At 40.5% G+C, this 22,300-nt stretch overlaps 1 protein-coding gene across 3 annotated transcripts in view; it reads left to right on the forward strand.

The window, feature by feature from the left end:
- ADPGK (ADP dependent glucokinase) overlaps positions 1–22,300 on the forward strand; it is a 34,080-nt gene that overhangs the window by 9,630 nt on the left and 2,150 nt on the right. For 2 of the 3 annotated variants that reach the window (XM_069071232.1, XM_069071233.1), the window contains exons 3-6: positions 3,451–3,513; positions 9,433–9,553; positions 18,481–18,677; positions 19,291–19,389. In XM_069071232.1, coding sequence (XP_068927333.1) covers positions 3,451–3,513; positions 9,433–9,553; positions 18,481–18,677; positions 19,291–19,389 — 480 coding nt within the window. Of the gene's footprint in view, positions 1–3,450; positions 3,514–8,650; positions 8,729–9,432; positions 9,554–18,480; positions 18,678–19,290; positions 19,390–22,300 lie in introns of those variants that run through there. The other variant, XM_069071235.1, reaches the window with a different exon arrangement.

The raw sequence follows: 22,300 nt of genomic DNA on the forward strand, positions 1-22,300 counted from the left end.
AAAGGGGAAGAATTCCACCTTGAAAAGATGGTTTTGGGGCGGCCAGGTGGCTCAGCAAGTAAGAGCATGGGCTCCAGTGTCAGGATGACCTGGGGATCAGATCCGGGCTCAGATACTTAGCACCACACCCAGAAATAACTGGCCGTGTAACCTTGAGCAAGTTACTTAACCCCGATTGCTTAAAAAAAAAAGATGGTTTTGTTTTTTTTCCTGATTACTCCATATCTGATTGAAACTTGGTAAAAAGGAGTAAGGCAGAGGGTGAGTGAAATGAATAAGGGTTTTATGTAAGATTTTATTCTTTATCACCTATGAATATTTGATTATTTGTTGATGGTTATTAGAATTAAATGAGATAATTTTTGTAAAATGCTTAGCACAGTGCCTAGCTCCATATATGCTTCCTACTATATATTATTACATTCCTACATTATTACATACATATTATATAGGTGCTCCATATATGCTTCCTATTATTACATTTAGAATAATTTTTTTTAAGTACCCCTTCAGTTCTTTGCAGCAAGTACTTAAAAGTATTTAGTCAATGTACAACATTGTTCTAGGTACTAGAGATAAAAAAACAAAAACATAACAATCCCTACCCCCAAGGAGCTTTAAATTCATTTCACTGTGAGGAAATAATTTGGAGGATGTGGACTTGGTCAACTTGGAAAATAGAAAGCTAAATGATAGACCTCTGTTGTTACCTCTCTACAGATAACTCCCAAACCTGATCTGTTCTCAAGCTCTCCTCAGTTCCAGGCCTCTGCTAGATTGCTTCCACCTTAATGTCTTGCAGATGTTAAACTTGATATGGATCATCCAAAAGTGAAATCACATGTTCCCCCTACCATTAAATTTGTTCTCCCTAACTTCTGTACTTCTGTTGATATATAGTATATCAACATTCTTTCAGTTGCCCATACTTAAAACCTTGAAGACATCTTTGATTATTCATTCACCCTCCAATGTCAAAACACTTGTTAAATCTATAATACTGTATTTCTATTTACTCTTTCATTTCCATAGCCACTACCTTACTTCAAGCCTCATTTCTTGCCTAGACTTTTATAATGCTTCCTAACTGGTACCTCTGGTTCCAGTATCTTCTTCAATTCATCCTCACTACTGCTGCTGTCATTTTCTTCCATAGCTCTAGGCTTAGAGAGTACCAAGAATTAGGTGTGACAGTAGAGATAATTTATTCCAACCTGTCCTCAGCCAGAAAAACTGCCCTTTACAATAACCCTGACAAATACTCATCTAGTTTACAATTAAACAACAGCATTATCTCCTGATGCTATAGCTTCCTTCCCACTGTCTACCAAATGAAATGTACTTACCCTAGCATTAAAGCTTCTCCATCATTGCAATTCAGCCAACTTTTCTGACCTCTTTTTATAGTCGTCTCCTTCATAAATGAGCCATATTTGACTGTGTTGAAACCAACATGGACTCTTTACTATCCTTCATTCTTCATTCCTTTCCCTTTTCCAAACCTTTGTTCACACTGACCCCCTATGTTTGCAGTTGGCTCAACCTCCTTCCTTCTATTTGTCAAAGTCCTTCCTTTGAAGGCCCAACTCAAATACCAACCTTTTCATGAGGCCTTCCTGGATAATCTCACTGGTTAGATTTCTCATCTGGCCTACCTCATCAGCTTCTTTTTTTTTTTCTTTCAAGTTGTTCCAAGCTTAATTTAACATCAGGGGAGAACGAGGAAACTGTCTGGGTAAACGCTGAGCAGGGTTATGATATATCAATCTTTTTTTACAAAACGCCTGACAAAGGTATTGTTGGCTTAGGTTCGGGGCCCGCTGACCAGCTTCTAACCTTCTAGTTTGACCAACTTCAAAAGGGCTGCGGCAGTGCCCATGTACATACACGCTGCTGCCCCGGTTGTGTAGCTGTGCATTCGGGCTCCAAGGGTCAGGCCGGCAGCACAGCCTCCAAAGAAGTAGTTCAGGGGGTCATCTGGTTTTTCACGAATTTGAGCACTGACACAGGAAGTGATCCCAAATATGGCACCTACAGCAGCCACGGAGAACGTCATTTTCCCAGCCCTTAAAATTCCTTCAGCAGTTGATTCAGGTGGGACAAACACAAGGTTGTAGGCTGATGCCACCAAGCCAATAGCTGCACCCATCTTGGTGGTGACATAAGCCTTGCGGTGGCATTTTGTACCATCGGGGACGTCCCAGTACTACTTCACCAGCGTAGATGCCATGATCACCCCTCGTCCCCCTCATCAGCTTCTTGATGGATTTCCACCTGGATTTCCCATAGACATCTTAAACTCAACATATCCAAAATAGAGCTCATTATTTTGCCCCCAGACTGCTTCTCTGTACTATTCTACCTTCTTCTGAAGGCAACACCATCTTTCCACTCACATCCTCACCTTCCTTCTCATCTCACATCCCACTGATTGTTACATCTTTTCAGTTCTGCAGACTCGATTCCTCACATCTTTCCCCACTCCCCACTCACAGCCATTGCTCTAGTTCAGGCCCTTTAACTTTATACCTGAAATGTGCAGTGCATTCCTAATTTGTCTTTCTGCTCTCATTCTCTCCAGTCCATCCTCACAAGATCATAGATCTAGAGCTGAAAGGCACCTCAGAGGCTTTCTTTTCCAATCTCTTCATTTTATAGGCGAGGAAACTGAAATCTAGAGGAGTTAAATGGTTACCTAAGATCAGACAGCTAATAAGCATCAGAGTGGGATCTGAACCCAGTTTTTTTGCCTCCGCACATTTGTCAAGTATATAATTTCCCTGTTAAGGGTCTGATCCTGGGACTGTAAGAGCTTCATAAATAAGTTGGACATGTCCATACTGAAAACAGTAGGTTCTGTTATTTGGCATGTTTAAGGAAAGACCCAGAGAGGAAGGCCCATGGTTTCCTGGAGACCCCAGAGAAGTGAGGGCTGCATAGAAACATAAAGTTTTCAGGACAGAGAACTGAACCTTCTTACTGTGGACAAGCTACGGCAGCCCCTCAGACTCCATATAGAGCTGACACTAAGACCTCTGCACTAGGGAAGCCCACCAGCCTCCTTTTCACTGTGGTCTGGCCTAATGCTTCTAAAGTGGGACTAGAAAGGGGCAGCAAAGGGTACCATCAAGGATGTTGCCAAAGAACCTGGATAATGCTAGTTTTCAAGGCTGTGAGGGAAAAATCCATGTAGTACAGGGTTTATCCTAGTCCAGTGATTTGGGGCAACTTGCTTAATTCTGTGATCAAGACACTTCATGGATCAGCCTGGGTGGTGCAATAGAAAAGCTCAGAGCTGCTTTTCTAGGAAAGGGTCTAACTCAGGAAGGTCTGGTTGGCTCCCTCCCCAGTACCTCCTCCCTGCAATTTACTGACGCCTTTTAAAAGGGAAAGTTGGTAAAAATTAGTAACATAAAACAGTTTAACAAATAGAGATGAATTATTTTGCAGCACTATGTTGGAGGAAATGCCGCTTTAATTGGGCAGAAGCTTGCAGCAAATTCAGATTTGAAGGTAAGTTAAATTCCCCTATGAAAATTTTAATATTGTTCACAAGTGTTTCCATAATTTTGTGATTAAGTATTGCAAATAGTTTCATACTCCCATAGCTTTCCTTTCTGCTTAACACATACTTTCTGAATGGGAGGATGTGGAACAGGGATATAGAATCTTCAGTGACCAGGAGTTGGCAGTCAGTATGAAGGTTTTAAGCAAGTATGTTTGTCAGGAAAGGGGCAATTAGAGTCAAATGAGTGTAGGATGATCCGTTTGGTGAAATTTCTTGAAGTCTTTTTGACTTGAGGAATTTAGAAACTAGTACAGAGTTCAAAATAAGGCCATCAGAGGAAGATTATTCTTGCCTTGAGCACAGTGACTATACCCCTCCATCCCTACTACCGAGGACTTGGGATGGGACCCTTTCCACCTTCCTTTTTGTTGTAGGTTTGTTAGGCTGTTGTGCAAAGCCAGAAAAGCCAGAGGAGAGCTATCATAATTCAAGAAGACTAGAGGAGACCGACAGATAACTTTTACCTAGAATTCAGCTGTAAAATAATTAAAACTTGAATTAAGGCAGTAGGTTTGGGAAGCAGGATCAGATTGACAAAATGTGGAATTGGACCATAAGTGAAGAACAAAGAAAGACTGATTAATCAAGGTGCCTGATTCCAAGGTGACATGGGTGAGAAATTACATGCTCAGTCTTAGATGTGTTTAGTTTTAGGGAGCACAACTGTAATAGCAAAAAAATGAATCTGGTTAAAGAAAATGGCATTTAGAGCCATCAGCCTTATAAGGTGGTCATTTTTTTCCCTTTCCACTTATGCCTTTGGGGAGTTAAGTGGAAATCTTATATACTTAGGAGATACTCTCTGTCAGTAAGTAGTGAATAAAAGCTGATGGACTAGATCCATAGAGCACCAAGAATATCCCTGAACTTACAGAAGCAGGAGAATGGCACAGATGTGAAGCCGTATGCAATAGGTAACTCAAGACCACCCCTTTACATACACACGCCTTGGATTTGGTTGGCAGCTTTTCAGGTGAAGACTCAGACTCATGAAGTTACTCTCAGGCTCAAGGATCATGAGAAAGCTGTCCAGCTGACCTTCTGAGCTTGGGCATCTTGGAAGGTTCTGGATCAAAAAAGAGTTAAATCACTGAAGTTACTTTCTCAAGAGTCAACTTTGAATTTGAAAGGGGTCCTCTCCCTCCTTCTCTGTGTGCCCAAAGCTACTTTTGAAGGAACATCCTTCAGAAATGCCCTGAGCCTGGTATCAATTTTGTGGGATTTTAGAGTGCTGAAAAGATACTCAGAATGTTGCATTTAGCTTGCTGTGATGCCTCTGAAAGTGGGTGGACTGATTAACAGAGAGAGATGAAGGGGACAAAAGGTCTCAAAATGGGGAACCTGAATCCATGTCAAGACATTGAAGGGTGAAATAATGTGACAGTGAAGAAAGGAAGGACTACTGAAGCTTCATAGTTCTAGTACATGTGGGAGGCCCTTTTTGTAGGGAATAAATATGACAGCTTTCTTTGAGTAATAAGCATGATCTAGCACTTGAGAGAATAATGATATGAATTCATGGGTTATTTCAACAGAACAGTTAATTAGTACTAGTTAGAAGAAAAAGAAACAAGCAGTAGGGAAGGAGGGGACTGGTAATCTGCTGATCAAGACATTTATATATTGGCAAAAAGAAGGATATAGATAAGGAAGGGAGCTCAGGAAGCATTTATGTGGCATGGAGGCTTTTGGGACACTTCAGCTATCTAGATATCTATCCAGAGCACCTGATAAATTCTTGGTTTTCCTTAATGATGATTTTGCGTAGCTAGATCACATAGTGGATAGAGCACTGGATCTAGGGTCAAGAAGACACCTCTTCTTGAGTTCAAATCCAGTCTCAGACACTTACTAGCTATGTGACCCTGGGCAAGTCACTTAACCCTGTTTGCCTCAATTCCTCCTCTATAAAAGGAGCTGGAGAAGGAAAGGGCAAACAACTCCGGTATCTTTGCCAAGAAAACCTCAAATGGGGTCGCAGAGTTGGACACAATTGAACTACAACAGTGATAATTTCATTTTCAAAAGGTAGAAGGAATTGCTATTTTAGATCTGCTTCTTAGCAATAAGAAGTAACTGATTGCTGAACTAAATATAATGAGAACCTTGGGAAGAAGTGATTCTCCATCTGAAGAGTTCGCAGTAGAAAAAGAGGAAATTTAGGCATAACTTTTCACCCACCCTGGTTCTGAGAATGAATTTCAAACAGTTCAGAGAAATTGTAGGTAAGCTCTCCTTTGCTAAAATTCTGTTAAGATTGTACACTTATAAGGAAAGGAACACTGAAATCTGATATTCTTAATATACAAATACAGAAAAGAAAAAGGAGGAATTTTCCAGAGAAACTGTGAGAATCTTATATATAGAGATCTTATATAATATATATATATCATATAGATATAGATATATAGAGAATCTTATATAATAGAGAGAATCTTCACCTAGCTAAGGTTTAAAAAAAAAAGGGTATGAGTGATAGATTCAAGGGCAGGTAACTGAAGCTGAACTTATAAAGTCACCTAGCCCTCCATAAGCAGTGTCAGTAACGTTCAGAATGAGCTGAGGCAAGAAAGAACTATTATTTCATTTTTCTTTTTTTAAAAAACCGTGTTGGGGCAAGAGAAAGATTCAAGAGTGAAGAGGATTATTGTTTGGAGTAGATCGGACAAGGATAATTAAGAGTCTGTCAAGAGGAATAATCTGTGGACCGGAACTGATGCATCTTTGCTTCAACGGTGAGTTGGAGCTGAAGATTAGTGAGGAGGCGCAGTGGTAAACATGCTTACGGAGCTCACGTCCTGAGGCCGAGATCGATGGTTAAACTGATGGTTGTCATCATAGAATGCTCTTATATAGTTGAAAAGATGAGGAAAGTGATAGAGTTGCTGTGGTACTAGCGTGTCCCAATTTTCAAAAACTGGCAAAGGAAGGTAGTCTTTAATCTTTAGCGAGCTTTACTTTTGATTCATAGAAAAATTTTAGAATGTATTTATTAATGGAATCATTTGTGGATATTTAGGGAGGGTAGTGGTATTCACGGAGATCTAGGGTAGCATCATCAAGGACCGGTTAGGCCAGGGTTGTTAGCCTAGATCAGGAGAATGTTTGTCAGCATTATATATCTTAATTTCAAAAAAGCATTTGATATTTATTAAATAGTAATAACTCTTTTTGTAGTGACTAAGAATGGGAACGGGATGCCCATCAATTGGGGAATGACCGAACAAGCTGTGGTACATGAGTGTAATGGAATATTACTGTGCTTTAAGAAATGACAGGTCAGATAGTTTCAGAAAAACCTGGAAAGACTTAGATGAACTGATGCATACTAAAGTGAACAGAACCAGGAGAATGTTGTACACAATAATAGCAGTATTACTTGATGAAGAACTATGAATGACTTAGCTTTTCTCAGCAGTGCAATGATCCAAGACAATCCCAAAAAACTAATGATGAAACATACTATCCCCATGCAGAGAAGGAACTGGTATTATTTGAATACAGACTGAAGCATGCTATTTTTCATTTTCTTTCATTCAAGTCTTGTACAAAATGACTAATATGGAAATGTTTTACATAATTGCAAAAAAAAAAAAACCACCCAATGATATTTTTTTAGAAGCATTTGTGTTTTACAATGTTTTTGTTTACAATATGGAGAGATACGAGTAAGTGATAATACAGTGTGGTTGATTGTGAACTGGTTGAATGACCAAGTTCAAAGAATCATTATTAATGGATCCATATCACCTTGGTTTGAAGTATCTAATGGAGTACTGCTCTTCTCTTCTAAAGACTCATCCCTGATTTGGACAAAGGCACACAGGATATGTTTATCCCATTTATAGATGAGAAAAAATTGGGAATCTAGCTAACATGTGATCAGTAGTCAGAATGGTCCACCTTCAATAAAACCAAATTTAATAAAGATAAGTGGAAAGGCCTGCAAAAGTAGTCAGGAATCAACTTCATGAGAGTATGAAACAGGTTAGACCTATTAGAAAAGATCTGGGCGGTCTAGTGGAGTTCAAGATCAGTGTGAGTAGCTGTTGTGACATGATGATCAAAAAGATTGTGTGATCTTAGGTTTCATTACCAGAAATATTGTATCCAGGCTAAGCTGGGTGACAGTCCCACTGGACTTTGCCTTCATGAGATGACATCTCAGATACTATGTTCAGTCCAGGATGCCACATGTTAGGAAGGACAGGATATCAGGAAGAAGAACATTAGGATGGCAAAAGCCCTGGAGGCCACACCATATGCAGATCTTTTGAAAGAATGGAAGAGTTTGTCCTGGAGAAGAAAAAATATGGAGGAATGTGACTACTGTCTTCAAGTGACTGAAGGATTGTTGTAGAAGAAGAATTAGATCTATCATGCTTGATCTAAGAAAGCAGACTTAGGAACAATGTTTATCAGTTTCAGATTTCAACTCATTGTAACTGAAAGCTTCATAACAATCAGAGCTATTCAGAAATGAAAGAGGCTATTTTGGTGGGTTGTGGGTTCCCTGGCACTGCAGGTCATCTACCAGAGTCTCAATGACCATTTGTCACAAATGTTGTAGAGGTTTGGGTTGGACCTCCCTTCTAACTTGGAAACTGTAATTCTGCAAATTTCAGAGACTGAGAACAAATAGCTATATCATTCTGTAAGAGTAGGTAACTTGTGATTCCTTGTGATCAAAAACAAAACCAGATTGCCAGAGAATTGATGGCATAGAAATCAGTGCAGGGACTACAGTTCAGTCAGTGAATAGGGCCAAGCTATAGAGTGATGCCTAGATGGGGTCAGTGATGTCTTCAGTGTTGATACATGGGTAAAATGAAAGGAGGGAAGAAAGAAAAGCATATTTTAATCCTATGAAGCCTAACTTTTATTTCTTAGCATACAGTATTATGAAAATGCTATATAGCACTTATTGATTAAAAGAATTGGTGAGCCATATGGCAGGTTCTAACCTTATTTTGAAGCAGTTTAGAAGGAGGTAACATGATACTTATTTGTTCATCACCTTTTGGACACAGTCCTTGTTCAGTCATTGCTCATTCTAACGGACATTTGTCTGTGTTGCACAGCCACCAAAGAATTCCACTCTATTTGCTTGAGAGAGGCCCAGGACTGGAGTAGCAGAGGGAGCAGCTTATCAGAACTGAGGTACATTGGCAGTTGTGAGTGTGAGGTGGTTTACAATAAAAAAGGCAAGGGGAGGCATAGGTTAGAGCAGATTTTAGATTTTCTGCATTGACATGTAGATAATTCCCTTACTTTGAAGATTAGTACATATGTGTAAAAAAAAAAAAAACCTACTTGAATTATATAAGCTAGACCAACCAGTCATTAATTATACTATGCTGCCAAGGCATCTTTTCTCTACTTGTCTAAAATTCAAACAGATCTGTTTTCCTTTAGTGCCTTTGAGCTGGTGTGCCTGGTGAAATTCAGAACTGTAGTATGATTTAGTGTTCTCTGCTTTACCTACGCATCTTTAGTGGCCTAGGAAAATGAAGAGAGTAAGAGCAGGGTTTGGGGGTACAATGGAGCTCTTACTTTAACACCAAACCTATATCTGTGGAGTCTGTGACTTCCCATCTGTGTTTCCAGTCCCTTGATTTACCACCTGCCCTTGGTGTCTGTAACTTTTGGCACCCCTTTCCTTAGAACAGTCTAGGAGAGTCAGCTCTTCTAATGATAACATTCCCTGTCCTTAGTTTCCCCTCCAAACCACAGCCTTCCTAATGCAGATTAAATTGTGATATGATGTTTTAATAGAGGAATTGAATTGTGTGTGCTTTAGCAGTCAGAACTTAAATTTATTGGGAAAAGAACATCTTGATAGACTTCATTTTGGTTCTCTCCAGGTTCTTCTTTGTGGTCCAGTTGGCCCCAAGCTGCATCAACTTCTTGATGACAATATAGTTGTTCCCCCGGAATCAATGCAAGAAGTAGATGAGTTCCACCTCATTCTGGAGTATCAAGCAGGTAATGAAAATGCTTAACAAGCTTCTCTTCTGAGCCACAAAAATCTCTTACTAGCAGTTTTAAGAGATAAAATAGATCTAGAATTCTTTAGATATTTACAGGTTTATACTACCTAATTATTAACCAGTAGGATCTAGTTTCTCCCTTCACCAAAACACTCTGTCTTTAGTACCTTTTACCTTTGTCTCAGAGAGAAATGGGGTAGTTGGATCATCTAGAAAATCAGCATTGTTCAGAAACCCAAGGCATAAAAGAAATTCAAAGTGATGCAGCACTGTGTAGTATTTCAGACTTCTATTTTTTTCCCCTATTGGTAAGATACTAGGTGGTGTGAGATATAGTTCTACAAGTTGATTTAAAAAAAAAAAAAGAGGTGACTTTTTGCTGTATCTTATTACTGACCCCTCTGACCACTTATTGACAGCTCTGGATCATTCAGAGACTTACGGAGTCCCTAGGCTGTCCTTTTGGTTATTTTGCTATTTATTCATAGTTCCTTTTAGTGGTTGAAGAAGTGAATGGAAAGATGAAAAACTAACATCCAACATCACTTTAGTTACCTTTTCGCTTTGTGTATAAAGGAGCCAAGGAGAGGCTGCTTCAGAGATCTGCAAATTTACCCAGAAAATTGTTTTCAGTATTGAAAAAAATGTTCGTAATCTGATCCTGAATGATGAATTGCATGGTATATTGATTTCTGAACTAGCATGAAATTTCTTGAAGCACATTTTAGTTTTTTCTTTGTGGAGTAGTTCCCATGTTTACGTTCACTGCTTTCTGTTCATTGCAACAAACCTTTTGACTCTCAAACTTTGCTCTAAAGAGAATGATGAGTTCACTGAAGTAAAAACAGTGTTTCAGGGAACAGTTTCTAAGCCAGGCAATTGGAAGAATGCCACGTACAAGAGTATTATTTAATTTTAGCTCACATTTGGATATGTAGTGTTGTGTGATGAATTACAGCATGTGTCCAGGTGTGATAAGGAGCTCTGTCTCCAGCCCTAGAGTTCTTTGGGCTTCTCACCAGAATTGATCAAGAACTCAGGAAGAGGAAGGGAGTGTCCTTAGAACTGGAGATTGAATTTGCAGTTGGTGACTCACGTTTGATGATGAATGAGTCTTAGTCTCTCTTTGCCTCAGTTCCCCCAACTGTGAAACAAGCTGTTGCTGACTGAATATTTTACAAAGATAATTAGTGTGCTTAAACATTATGAGCTTCTTGGATGAAAGGTATGATAGAAAGTAATGGCCGAAATGCTCAGTGGTCATTAAAAAAACATTCCTTTGAGGTATAGAAACCAGCTCCAGAATAGTCTTCCTTACATTGAATGGTAGAATTACATTATAGTTCAAAATGTGAAAAGATCATCGACTCTTCTGTTTCAGCATTTTGGAGTAGGGCTACAATCCTAAGCCACCTGATCAGTTTCTTTACCTCCCCCTGCCCTACCCCAGGGAGAGTAAACAGTCTGCCTTTTGCTTCCTAAGGTTTCCTTCCTTAAAAGGAAAGAAAATCTCTCTTCTCTTCTGTATTCTTTAGTACCACTTGAATTATTAATTCAGTAACTTAAGTTATTCTTGCCTACATACTAATTTTCTTAATTCAAGTAGCTTAACTACAGATTCCAACTTAGATGAAGTTTGAGTAGACTTATATTTTCAAAGACAAGTGGATTGAAACCACTGTGGTCAAATGGCAAGAGCTTTACAACTAAGCTCCTTGCAGTGAGAAATCTGGCCCCATCCTCTCACAAAATGAGATTTTTAAATTTCTGGAGAAATGTCTTTCTGACTTTTATTCTCTTTTCCTACTGGCTCCCTCCTGTTCTTCCCATAGAGTTGTTGGGTTTGTTTGTTTGTTTTTAGGGCTTTTAGCTTTGAAGCTTTGTCTTTGAAGCTTTTCATAAAATGAGTAGTTATAGAATTCTTCTCCATTTATGGCTTTTTAATGGACAGGGAAGTAGGCTGGAGGGAGGAGGAATTGGAATGCCCCCAAAACTTATGTCTAGAAGCAGATAAAATGCTTTGGCTAAGTTCAGTTCCTATTAAATCACCATGACAATCATTTTGACATTGGAGAAGCTTAATTAGCCTAATACTTGCATTAAGTAAGTACCTGGGCATTACTGCTAGAGAAAATAAGGTGAGGCTTTCCCTAGAGCTGCTTGAGTACAATGTCCTGACCTGCACTGTATGCCGTGAATATATATTGCCTCTTTCTCTTCCCTGATGAAGTGTATCTCATAGAATTTTAAAAATTGCAAGGGACCTCCAAGGTCACCTAGTCTAGTTTTTACCTAACCAGAATTTCTTTCACAGCACATCTCCAGGTTATGCTCCAGCCTCTGTTTTGAAGGCTTGCCAAGTTGGGAACACTTGACTTCAAAAGGCAGCCTATTCCCACTTTTAGACAGCTCTAAGGAATTTTTTCTTTACATTTTATCAAAATCCGCCTCTCTCCAGTTTCTCTGTAGGGAAGGGAATAGGCTTTTATGTAGTGCCTAGTGTGTGCTTTACAGGCACTGTGCTTTACAGTTATTTACAACCCTGCAAGTTAGGTGCTGTTTTAATCTCCATTTTACAGTTGAGGAAATTGAGGCAAACAGGTTAGATGATTTGCCCAGGGTCATACAACTAATACATGTCTGAGGCAAATGTGAACTCAGGTCTTCCTGACTTCAGGCACAGTGTTCTATCTACTGTACCACCTAGTTGCCCCCTAATTTCTACCTATTACTGCCTTATGGGATCAAGTAGAATAAGTCTAATTCTTTTTTTTTTTTTTGGAGGGGGGAAAGGCAGGGCAATTGGGGTTGACTTGCCCAAGGTCACACGGCTAATACGTGTTAAGTGTCTGAGGTCTGATTTCAACTCAGGTACTCCTGATTCCAGGGCTGGTGTTGTATTCACTGCACCACCTAGCCACCCCAACTTATGCTGCCCAGGATTGAATGTAATACTCCAAAAGTGGTCTGACTGGGACCCAGTATTTCAGTACTGTCAACTCCTGTGGGCCTTGTGCTGTGCCTGTATCAAGGAGCCAGAGATTTCATTTGGTGGTGGGGGTTGGGGAGGGGAGCCTACTGGGTCACACCCTTGACTCACTGAGCTTGCCAGTCCACTAGAGCTCCCAGGCCTTTTTCACATGAACTGTGATTGTCTTGCTCTCATTGTGCAATTGAATGTTACCATTTACTGTTTTACAATTTATTTTCAGTTGCCTAATTTATGAGTCATTAATCTTATTTCCCTTACACATCAGAAAACTCACACATCAAATTTAAGTGAACAGACTCCAACTCTAAGATGACATACTCACTTCTCCCCCACCTGGGTTCTGTAATTTCCATTTCAGCAGTGTTCATGTTATTATAATGATCTTGATCATGAACAGCCTTTGCATTTGTATGAATTAAGATTCTAAAGGGCAGTAGGTTAGGGGGAGGGGAAGCACAATGCCAAGGGCTGAAAAGGGAGAGGTAGGAAAAGGAAGATACTTGGTAGACATTGTTCTACATCGCATAGATTCCCAGGCATCTAATGCTGGGGGTTTTTATTAAGAAAAAAATAGAATGGGCTTTTGACAGAGCATGACAAACATAATCATAACTGGGGATGTGAATGGTGTAAACTTATATACAAAACTAGAGAAGGATAGCTGAGTTCAAATGAAGCACTGGAGTGGAAATGATTGCACCTTAAGCTGAATGCAAACGAGCTCTAGTGGCCGTCATGTCCTCAGGTAAAGCAACAGTGCAAACAGGAACAAGCAAGAAAATACATTGGGACTTACAAGCACCATATGCGATGGAGCCCTGCTGCCCTTTTCATTTTTGTGCACAAGGGGCAGTCAGTGGAGCTCATTGTATCATCTTTTGTCCTACGTCTCCTCTGAGCTCTCTTGTCTCTGTCAAGGCCATTGCTGTCACCTAGGCAGCTAGTTCAGATTGTTGGGCCTAGAGTTGGGGAGACCTGAGTTCAGATCCAGCTTCAGCTCTTCCTGGCAGTGTAATCCTTTTCTTCGTCTGTAGAATGTGGGTCACAAGAATAGCAGTCACTTCACAGGGCTGAGATGAGGATCCACTGTAGGAATACACTGAGTTCTTTGTAGACCATATAGGCCTGTGTAATGCAAGCTTTTATTGTGATTGTACCAGTCCCCCCAGGTGCACCTCAGCTCCATCCTTCACTCTTCACTCTCCCTTGAAATATTTAATGCAGCAGGCTTAGCTCTACTTAACTCATCCTCTGCAGGGCTGCTGAAAAGCAGACCTGAACAACTTGCTGCCCTCCAAACTTGGGAGCTCCCTGTTAACTTTAGGAGGTGGTGTTTCATCTTTAGCTTATCTTTTGAAATTTACATTTTAGTCCACATTTGCTTATATAATTTATAATTATATGTTCAGGTAGGGATGGACTGACTAGCTGACCTCCACAATTCTGTGATTTTTAGTTCAGAATAATTCTTCCCACTTCTCTTACCTCCTGAGGAGCGTTTTCAGGGAGGCTCATCAGGAATATATCAAATGCTTTGCTTTTAGCAGAATGAGACTGTCATGGATGTCTTAAGGAGTTACATTCTCCCACAACTACCACTTCTTGACTCTGCCAGTTTTATTAGTACTATAAGGAACTCATCATTATCCCTTCCCATCTGGCTAAACAGGTCTGTTGTTGTAGCAGCAAGCACCCCAAGCACGTCCTCAGGGTTTGCTGCTACCACAGGTTCTTGGATCTGCTTTGTTAAAGGAAAGCAACTCAAAATGGGTTAACAAGCTTACTTTAATCAGTCAGACATATATCGTTTACCTTGTTCAGGGGAAAAGGTCAGCACCCCAAACTTCAAAGTATACAGGCAGAATTATCAAGACAGAAACAGATCAAGTTAGACAGATTTCCAAACTGTCCAACCATTACATCCATACCCAGTCAACATCTGGGTTTCCACATCTGGGTTTTTCAAAGGGGGGGGGGGCCTGGACAACGGCTTCCCAGAATACAGATCAAATCACAGAACACTTCTCAAAGTGAGCCCCCAAAACAAAGCTACACATCAGGGCTTATATAGCCGCCTCCTGGCTCAGAGAATGTAACAACCTTATTGACCCACTGGCCAATCAAGAAGTATCTACTGAAAAACAAGCCTCCCATCCCAGGCTTCAGGTGCACTTTAGCCTAGGGGCAGGGAAGATCTTCCAAATTTGCATTCCCATTACAGTTGTACACTTCCACAGTGAGATAACCTTCCTAAACACTGACCATGTTTCAATTTTACCTCTCTAGATTTCCCTCAGGTATGGATTTTCTTGACTTACAGTGCTACTTGGTGACCCTTTCTGCAGATTTGTTTCTTTTGAACAAGGGATGGGCTTCCGTTACTATAATCTGATCAGTCAAGTATTCTTGGTACATAATGAGGTGCTTATTTTTAAAATGTCAGGTTCACTCAGTGTTACTATGCATATTAGTAAATAGACATCTAAAACCATCGTTTTCATTCCCAGGCTTCTTCCCAATATTTCTCTGGTGACTTTCCAGGATTTTCTTTCTGTGCTCTCTTTAATATGTGAGTGTACAATTTCATGTAGCCATTTTATTTGCTCCACAGCCACTTTTTAGTTTAAAGCCCACTTAAACAGGTTGGCAGGTCTCCAGGCAACCACATTCTTCTCAGTCTCAGAGTTCTATTCTGTCACTAGCCAAGAACCTATTTGAATATCTTAAGCCATGGACCAGAAAACCAGATCCCAATCTTTTGATACCATCTGCTTAGCCATTTCTTTACTCTCTTCTGTTTTTTCTTCTAAAGTCCCCACCTTTGACTGAAAAAAGTGAAAAAAAGAACCAGTCCTTCACTCAGTATTTTGAATTTCCCAGCTAGTTTAGTTTATAATCTCTTGGGGGGTAGAAGGTTAGTATCTATCAAAGTCTGCTCCCCACTCTCGAAATGCACCATGTCCTTGAGCTGGAGGGCCACTTGCACACGAGACCTTTCCTGACCCTCTCTTCCTCTCATTTTACTCAGAATTCACTTTGCGTCTAGGTTGCGTTTTCTTATCCTTGTGCATAATGTTTCTCCCTTGTAGAAGGTACATTCTTTAAGGACAAAAACTGTCCTTATTGATATCTTTGAATTTCTAGGGCCTGGCCCAGTGGCTGGCACAACGTACACACCTCTTATGTTCACTTTGTTGTTGCCATCTCTTCATGGGTTTGAGGAATTGTAACAATTTCTGTCATGGGCTCCTGTGTCCCTGGAGCATGCCTTACCTAGCAGCTGTCGTGTCAGGGTAGGCATCTGATCTCATCTTCCTCAGCAAGGAGTCACCACTTGACTACCTGTCATCTTCTTGGGGATGCTAGAGGTGATACTTGTTGTCTCATTCTGTGGCTTAGGCTACTGCCTTCTCAGTCTAAGTTTACTTTTCATGAAGGGGTTTACTATATATTCTCCACAGTGCCACATTGTTCCATTTACCAGATTCTCTTAGCCCTGGTTTTGATTTCCTTCTACCTCTCCAGAATCTTATTTTCTGATTTCCTTCTTGTATCATTTCTTCTTGTCTAGGAACTCTTCACTGAGAAGTATCAATCACCAGTCACCTTTCGCCTCTTTCTTGTTGGAGTCTGTGGCTTTCACAAAAGAGCATCTAGCCTTAAGGCCATGCTGTTGTGATTGAAGATAGGGAAAGCATGCAGGCAACCCTAAAAGAATAAAGCTTTAGGAAAACAGACAGGTTAAACAAATGGCCAGTTCCTCCAGCATATCCTGTATCGTGCTTTCCTTATTTGGTAAACTGATAATTTGTGGTAAATGTTTTATTTGCTGTGCCGCTGAGGGCGAGCTGGTTAAATTTTTTTGTGGGCTTATAATATCTAAATCTGAAAGAGTTATATTGGAGTTTCTAAGAGTTAGCAACCCACCCAGGATTTATTATTAGGGGTGAGTTTGGTAAGGGTGAATATATCTGGTAAAATAAGAGGCTGGGTCCTCCTTACCCTCCAGAGAGATGACCAGAAGTACCTACCTGCTCTGAGATAAAACTGTGGTATGACATAAGGGACAGAATGTTGGGCTCAGAGTCAGAGGACCCAAGGTGAAATGTTAACCCCACTACTTAGCTCCTTTGTAACCTTGAGTATTTCACGTTACCTCTTTGGGTGCTGGCTTCCTGCCTGGATGCCTTCCCAGCTCCTTTGTAGCTCCGAGTCCAGTGAAGCCTTCCTGGCAGGGTTTGGCCCAGTGTCTCTGGGTAGGAGGAAATTGGGCAACTCACAAGATGAGCCGGCAGCCACAAGGGAAGTGAGAAGGGAGCCCACCATAAGGACGCACTTCTGACCTGGTTGTTTGACCTAGAGCTGAAACTTTTTCTGAAGAAATGCACAGGTTATCAGGAAGAATATGGAGAGAAATTTGAATTAATTTTTATGACTATTCAAAAAAAATCTGACCTTTTAATTCCCTAAGATTCCCCTTTTTAGACATTTTCATGGTGGCTATGATTAACTACTCCTGAACATCCTAGGTTTGAATTTTGAAATCCTGGGTGAAGTGACCTTTCTTGGTCTGAGCAAATCCCTGGCAAACCTTTCTTTGTTGGCTTTTAGGATGTGTAGAGCAAAGTTTATTGGGGAATAAATCAAGGTTCATATATATCTTGAGAGTTCACATCTGTCTTGAACTTAATTCGTGGGACAGTGCAGAAAATGAGTCAATGTCAAGACCTCAAAATGTGTGTTGCTTCCCTTCCAGCTTTAGGGGTTAGTAATGTTTCCTTGGAGATATTCTGGGGAAAGGATCTCCTTCCCTTCCATATACTTAGTAGTTTGGTATGTACAGCCTTCTCCTATCCAGATTTACTTATGAAGAGACCCCCATTCACTTGCTGGAAGTATAACTTGTTTAACCCTCCGATCAAATCAAAGCCATAAATTCTCAGCACATATTATGTTAGCCCCTAGAGTGGTAGGAGAAAAATGAGTGACATGTTCCTTGACATATAGTCATAGTCCAAGATCACGGCAGAAGAGATGTTACAAGGCTGTATTAGGTGACCTGCCAGATGGTTTGAAGAAAAGTGTGAATTGTTTAGGTTGGTGGTCAGGGAAGGCTCTACAGAGGGGTGAGATTGGGGTCAAGGCTTAAGATTCTTGCCTTAAAGGGAACCACCCTCTGGCAAGCATGAAGGGCTAAACTGTTTGTATTAACAAAAAGCCCAACTGTTGCTTATGTGGCAGATCAGGTACCTCTTAACCCCCAGGTAAATGTTTATAGTTGGAGGAGTAGGGAAAATTAGCTTGATCCCCACTTCTAAAATTAGAGGGTCTGGCTGGACTGCAAGAAAAAGGTAGGCTCTTAGAACCATACCTACCTTGCAAAAATGAAGTAAGAGAGAAAAGATAAACCAGGAAAAAATGATAGTGGTGTTTTTAACCGTATATATTGTTGCTGTCACCTCTCTCAGAACTTATTTTCGTCATGACCGAGGCAAGGGCAAAGGTGACATGAGGACCATTAGGGTCCTGAGAAATGATAGATGGATGGATGCTCTCTCATCTCCCACACCAAACCTCCATCTCTGAACTGTACTTTTAGGTGTGTCCTCTACTGGGATGTGTTCTTAGATAGCAGATTCAAGAAGTATTTTCACAACTTAAATGAATAAAGCTTCTTTGGCTTGATTTGGCTTTTACTAGATTCTGTCTTACCTGAAAACTTTAAAGAAAAAGCCATTATGAGTTTTGGATGAAGTACTATGGTAAAATCAAGAGTTTTAATCGAGTCCCTTCAGGACGATGCCAACCCTGAAGAGGAGGTTTTATTCCTAGAGCTGAAATTTTAACAAGAAAGCTGCGGTTTACATCCAGACAAGGAGATTGAAATTATTTTTCCTTTTCTTCCCATTCTGGTGACTGGGCTTCTCTAGGGGAACAGTGGGGACAGTTGACTGCTCCCAATGCCAACCGATTCATCTTCTCACATGATCTGTCCAATGGAGCCATGAATATGCTGGAAGTGTTTGTGTCCAGTCTGGAAGAGTTTCAGCCAGACCTTGTGGTCCTCTCTGGGTTGCATATGATGGAAGGACAGAGCAAAGAGATTCAGAAGAAGAGACTTCTAGAGGTAAAATTCTTAGAGCCTTTGCAAACTTTAACAAAAGTGAGGCTTCCCTGGGCCTTGTGCCTTTTGTGTTCATTCCTTAAGCCTCTCTGCTGGCTGAGAAACTTCTGTCAGCTGGCCCCGGAGCTTGTCACTGTCTTGGTGTCTGTCCCATGTGTGGCATGCATGTAAATCCTGTCTCACACCAACTGAGAAGCCAACTCGGAAGAGGCCTAGGACCATCTTCTCAGACTTGCCTGTTGTGCTGAGCTTTTCTGGAATGTGTCAGTCACCTGGCTGACAGTGTTCTTCCCATGTTCTTGAGTGTTCTGTGTTGAAACAGCTCGCATTTCTGAGAGCTTCAGTGGCCTCCGAGCTCAGTTTAGTCCTCCAGGGCCATGCTGGAGAATTGACAATGCAGAGAGTGATACTAATGACTCCGCAGGGCCTCATGGCTCCCTTTGTGTGGAGTGCTGATCTAAGGCCTCTGATTACCCAGAATACTTGGGAATCTCAGACATCAAGAAATGACAGAGGAGGTATTTTGATAGCAGATTCCTCACCTTTTTCTGACTGCCTTTTTTTTGTTTTTTTTTTCCCCATTCTTAAGCAGTGATGGCATCTCTTTTCCTTGCAGGCTGTGATTTCTATCTCTGATATCCCCACCGACATTCCAGTTCACCTAGAGTTGGCCAGTATGACTGACCGGGAACTTATGAGCAGTATCATGCATCAGGTAACCACAAGGATAGTGTGGTGTTGTCACCTTTGTTTTGTTATTTTTGTTTTTATATTACAATCATTTACAGATTATTCCCACATCGAAGAGGCCTTTGTCTCTTTGAAATCATCACTTTTGTTTCTTTCAGCACAATAGTATTCTGTGACATTCATAGACCACAGCTTTTTTGGCCATTCCTCAAATGATGGACTTACCATTAGTTTCTAGTTTGGGGGTTTTTTTTGGTTGTTTTTACCACCACAAAAAGAGTTGCTACAAAGTGGGAAAGATCCTTTATGGTTTTTTTTTAATCCTTTCTTCTTTACTCACCTAAAACACTATTATTTTTCACACAAGTTTATCTTAGAACCCCAGTGAAGGGTTGTAATTCTTCTAAAACAACTTGTATATCTGAAGAAAGATGATATAACAGTTTGTCTAAATAGTTTCTTTATTGGAAAAGTAATTGCTTTTTTTTTTTTTCCCAGTAAGCCAGCTCATGGTCAGAAAGATCCAAGTTCAAATGTAGCCTCAGACTTTTATTAGCTGTATGACCCTGAGCAAGTTGCTTAACCTCTGTTTGCCTCATCTGTAAAATGGGATCACAATAGCATCTACCTCCCAGGGTTGTTGTGAGGATCAGGTAAAATAATAGTTGTCCAGAGCTTAGCACAGTGCCAGTCACATAGTCATAGTACTATAATCAAGAGTAGCTATTGTTGTTGTATGTTTTTATTTATTTTGTGTTTATAATATCTCCCTTCTACTCCCCCCATCCCCAAGTTAACCAGAAACAAAAGAAAAAACCACTTTTATCATGAATATTCACAGTATAGCAACTTCCACATTGGCCATAGCCACAAGTGTGTCTCTGCATCTGAAGTTCATCACCTTTCTAGCAGTCCCTTAGTGTTGGGTTTTACCTTCAGGTTTCTGGATTCATGGTTTGTGGCATTGATCAAAGTTCATAAAATGTTTTCTGCAGAAGTATTTTCTCCTGAAGGATTCCATGTGTCTATGCTGGTCAGTGCCTGTTTTTAGTTTTAGGGAAGGAGTTTACTTTCAACTCCAGACTTTTCCTTCAGCACAAAAAAGCATGTTTTAAATCAAATTTTTCTCCTTCCTCTTTTCACCCTGCCTCCATTCTCTCTCCCTCTGTAAAGACTCCCTGCCTTTGATGACTTTAATGTTGGTTTAGGAAACCTACAGGCAGTGTGAATGGACTAGCTGTTTAGTTATACTAAGAGTGAATTCAGTTGGCCAGGGTTACACAGCCATTATGAGTCAAGAAGTGGTACTTGAGCCTAGTTCTGACCCTGAAACCAGCTCTCTAACCACTTCCCCTTTATATACTTGCCTTTATACTTTATATACTTGCCCTATATATACTAGGCATTCCGTAAGTAATTGTTGATCTCACACCTGTCCAGTTGGCTAACATGACAGAAAAGGAAAATGACAGGCTGGGGAGGAGGTGGAAATACTGGAACATTAATGCACTGTTGGTGGAATTAGGAACTGATCCAGCCATTCTGGAGAACAATTTGGAGCTACGCCCACAGGGCTATAGATCTGTATATACCCTTTTACACAGTAATGCCACTTCCAGGTCTGCACCCCAAAGAGATCAAAGGAAAAGGAATCATATGTTTAGAAATATAGCAGCTCTTTTTGTGGTGGCAAAGAATTGAAAGTTGGGGGGGGTGCCTGTCAATTGGGGAGTGGCTGAACAAGTTGTGATTTATGATTGTGATGGAGTACTGTTGTGCTAAAAGAAGGTTGAGGGGAGTGGTTTCAGAAAATCCTGGGGAGACTTGTATGAATTGATACAAAGTGAAGTACTCAGAACCAGGAGAATGTTGTACACATTCATGGCAATATTGTAGGATGATCAGTTGTACGTGACTTAGCTACTCCCATCAGTACAATAATCTAAGACAATTTTAAAGGACTTGGGATGAAAAATGCTCTCCAACTCCAGAGAGAAAACTGATGAACTCAGAGTGCAGGTTGAAGCATATTTTTTCTCGCTTTGTGTCTTGTAACATGGCTAATAAGTTGTGTTTAACTTCACATATGTAATCGGTATCATATCACTTGCCTTCTCAGTTAAGTGAGGAAGGAGCTAGAAGAAGGGAGAAAATTTGGAACTCGAAATTTTAGTTTAATGTTAAAAAGAAAAGAACTACAAATGCCTAAAAGTTTGGCATAAGTGGATATCCTAGTGTAGCTAGAAATTCCTGTTCTTTTCCTTAAAAAACAAAACACAAAAAATCTACCACACTCATTCTGTCTCTCCCTACCTCCCTCTCCCCCTCTCCCTTCATCTCTCTCTTTCTCTCTCTCCCTCCCCCACACTCACAGACGCGAGCACAGACACATACCCTTCACCAATGCCTGCTAGTTTGACTTTTTCCATTTTAGCCAATTCTTACCCAGGCTCATTCTTCAGTGTGTGTCTTAGCACTTCTTCACAACTCACTGACTTCATGTATATCATTATTTGCTGATGCTCTCAGTGTCTTCCCTTGTTTGATTCCTCAGTTATCTGTGTTGCCCTGGTGTATGAGACCCCTTGGGAGCTTATAGTTCCAGTAATTAATACAAGAAGCTCAATCATTTGTGGAGCATCTACTTTGTGTTAAGGCTTTCTATTAGGAGGAGGTGCTTTGGGAAATGCCAAAAAAAATATGGCTTTGGAGATGAGAACTGAACACTAAAAGTAGAATCTGGTAATACAGTTTGGCATTGACCAGAGTGCCTCAAAGACTTCATGTTAAGATGCTTTTTAAGGTTGGTCCCATAGAATGGAGCCTCTAGACAGTGTCGTGAATTGCCACTAGTATGGTGAGGTCAGAGTAATGTCATGCTCTCCTTCACAGACCTGGAGGCTACTATGATCTTTGAGGATAAGCTGACAAGGAAG

The sequence above is a fragment of the Petaurus breviceps genome, unplaced genomic scaffold (assembly GCF_028583685.1).
Source record: "Petaurus breviceps papuanus isolate PSGF00001 unplaced genomic scaffold, PetGlider_PUasm1.0 90825, whole genome shotgun sequence".
Taxonomy (NCBI): Eukaryota; Metazoa; Chordata; class Mammalia; order Diprotodontia; family Petauridae; genus Petaurus; species Petaurus breviceps.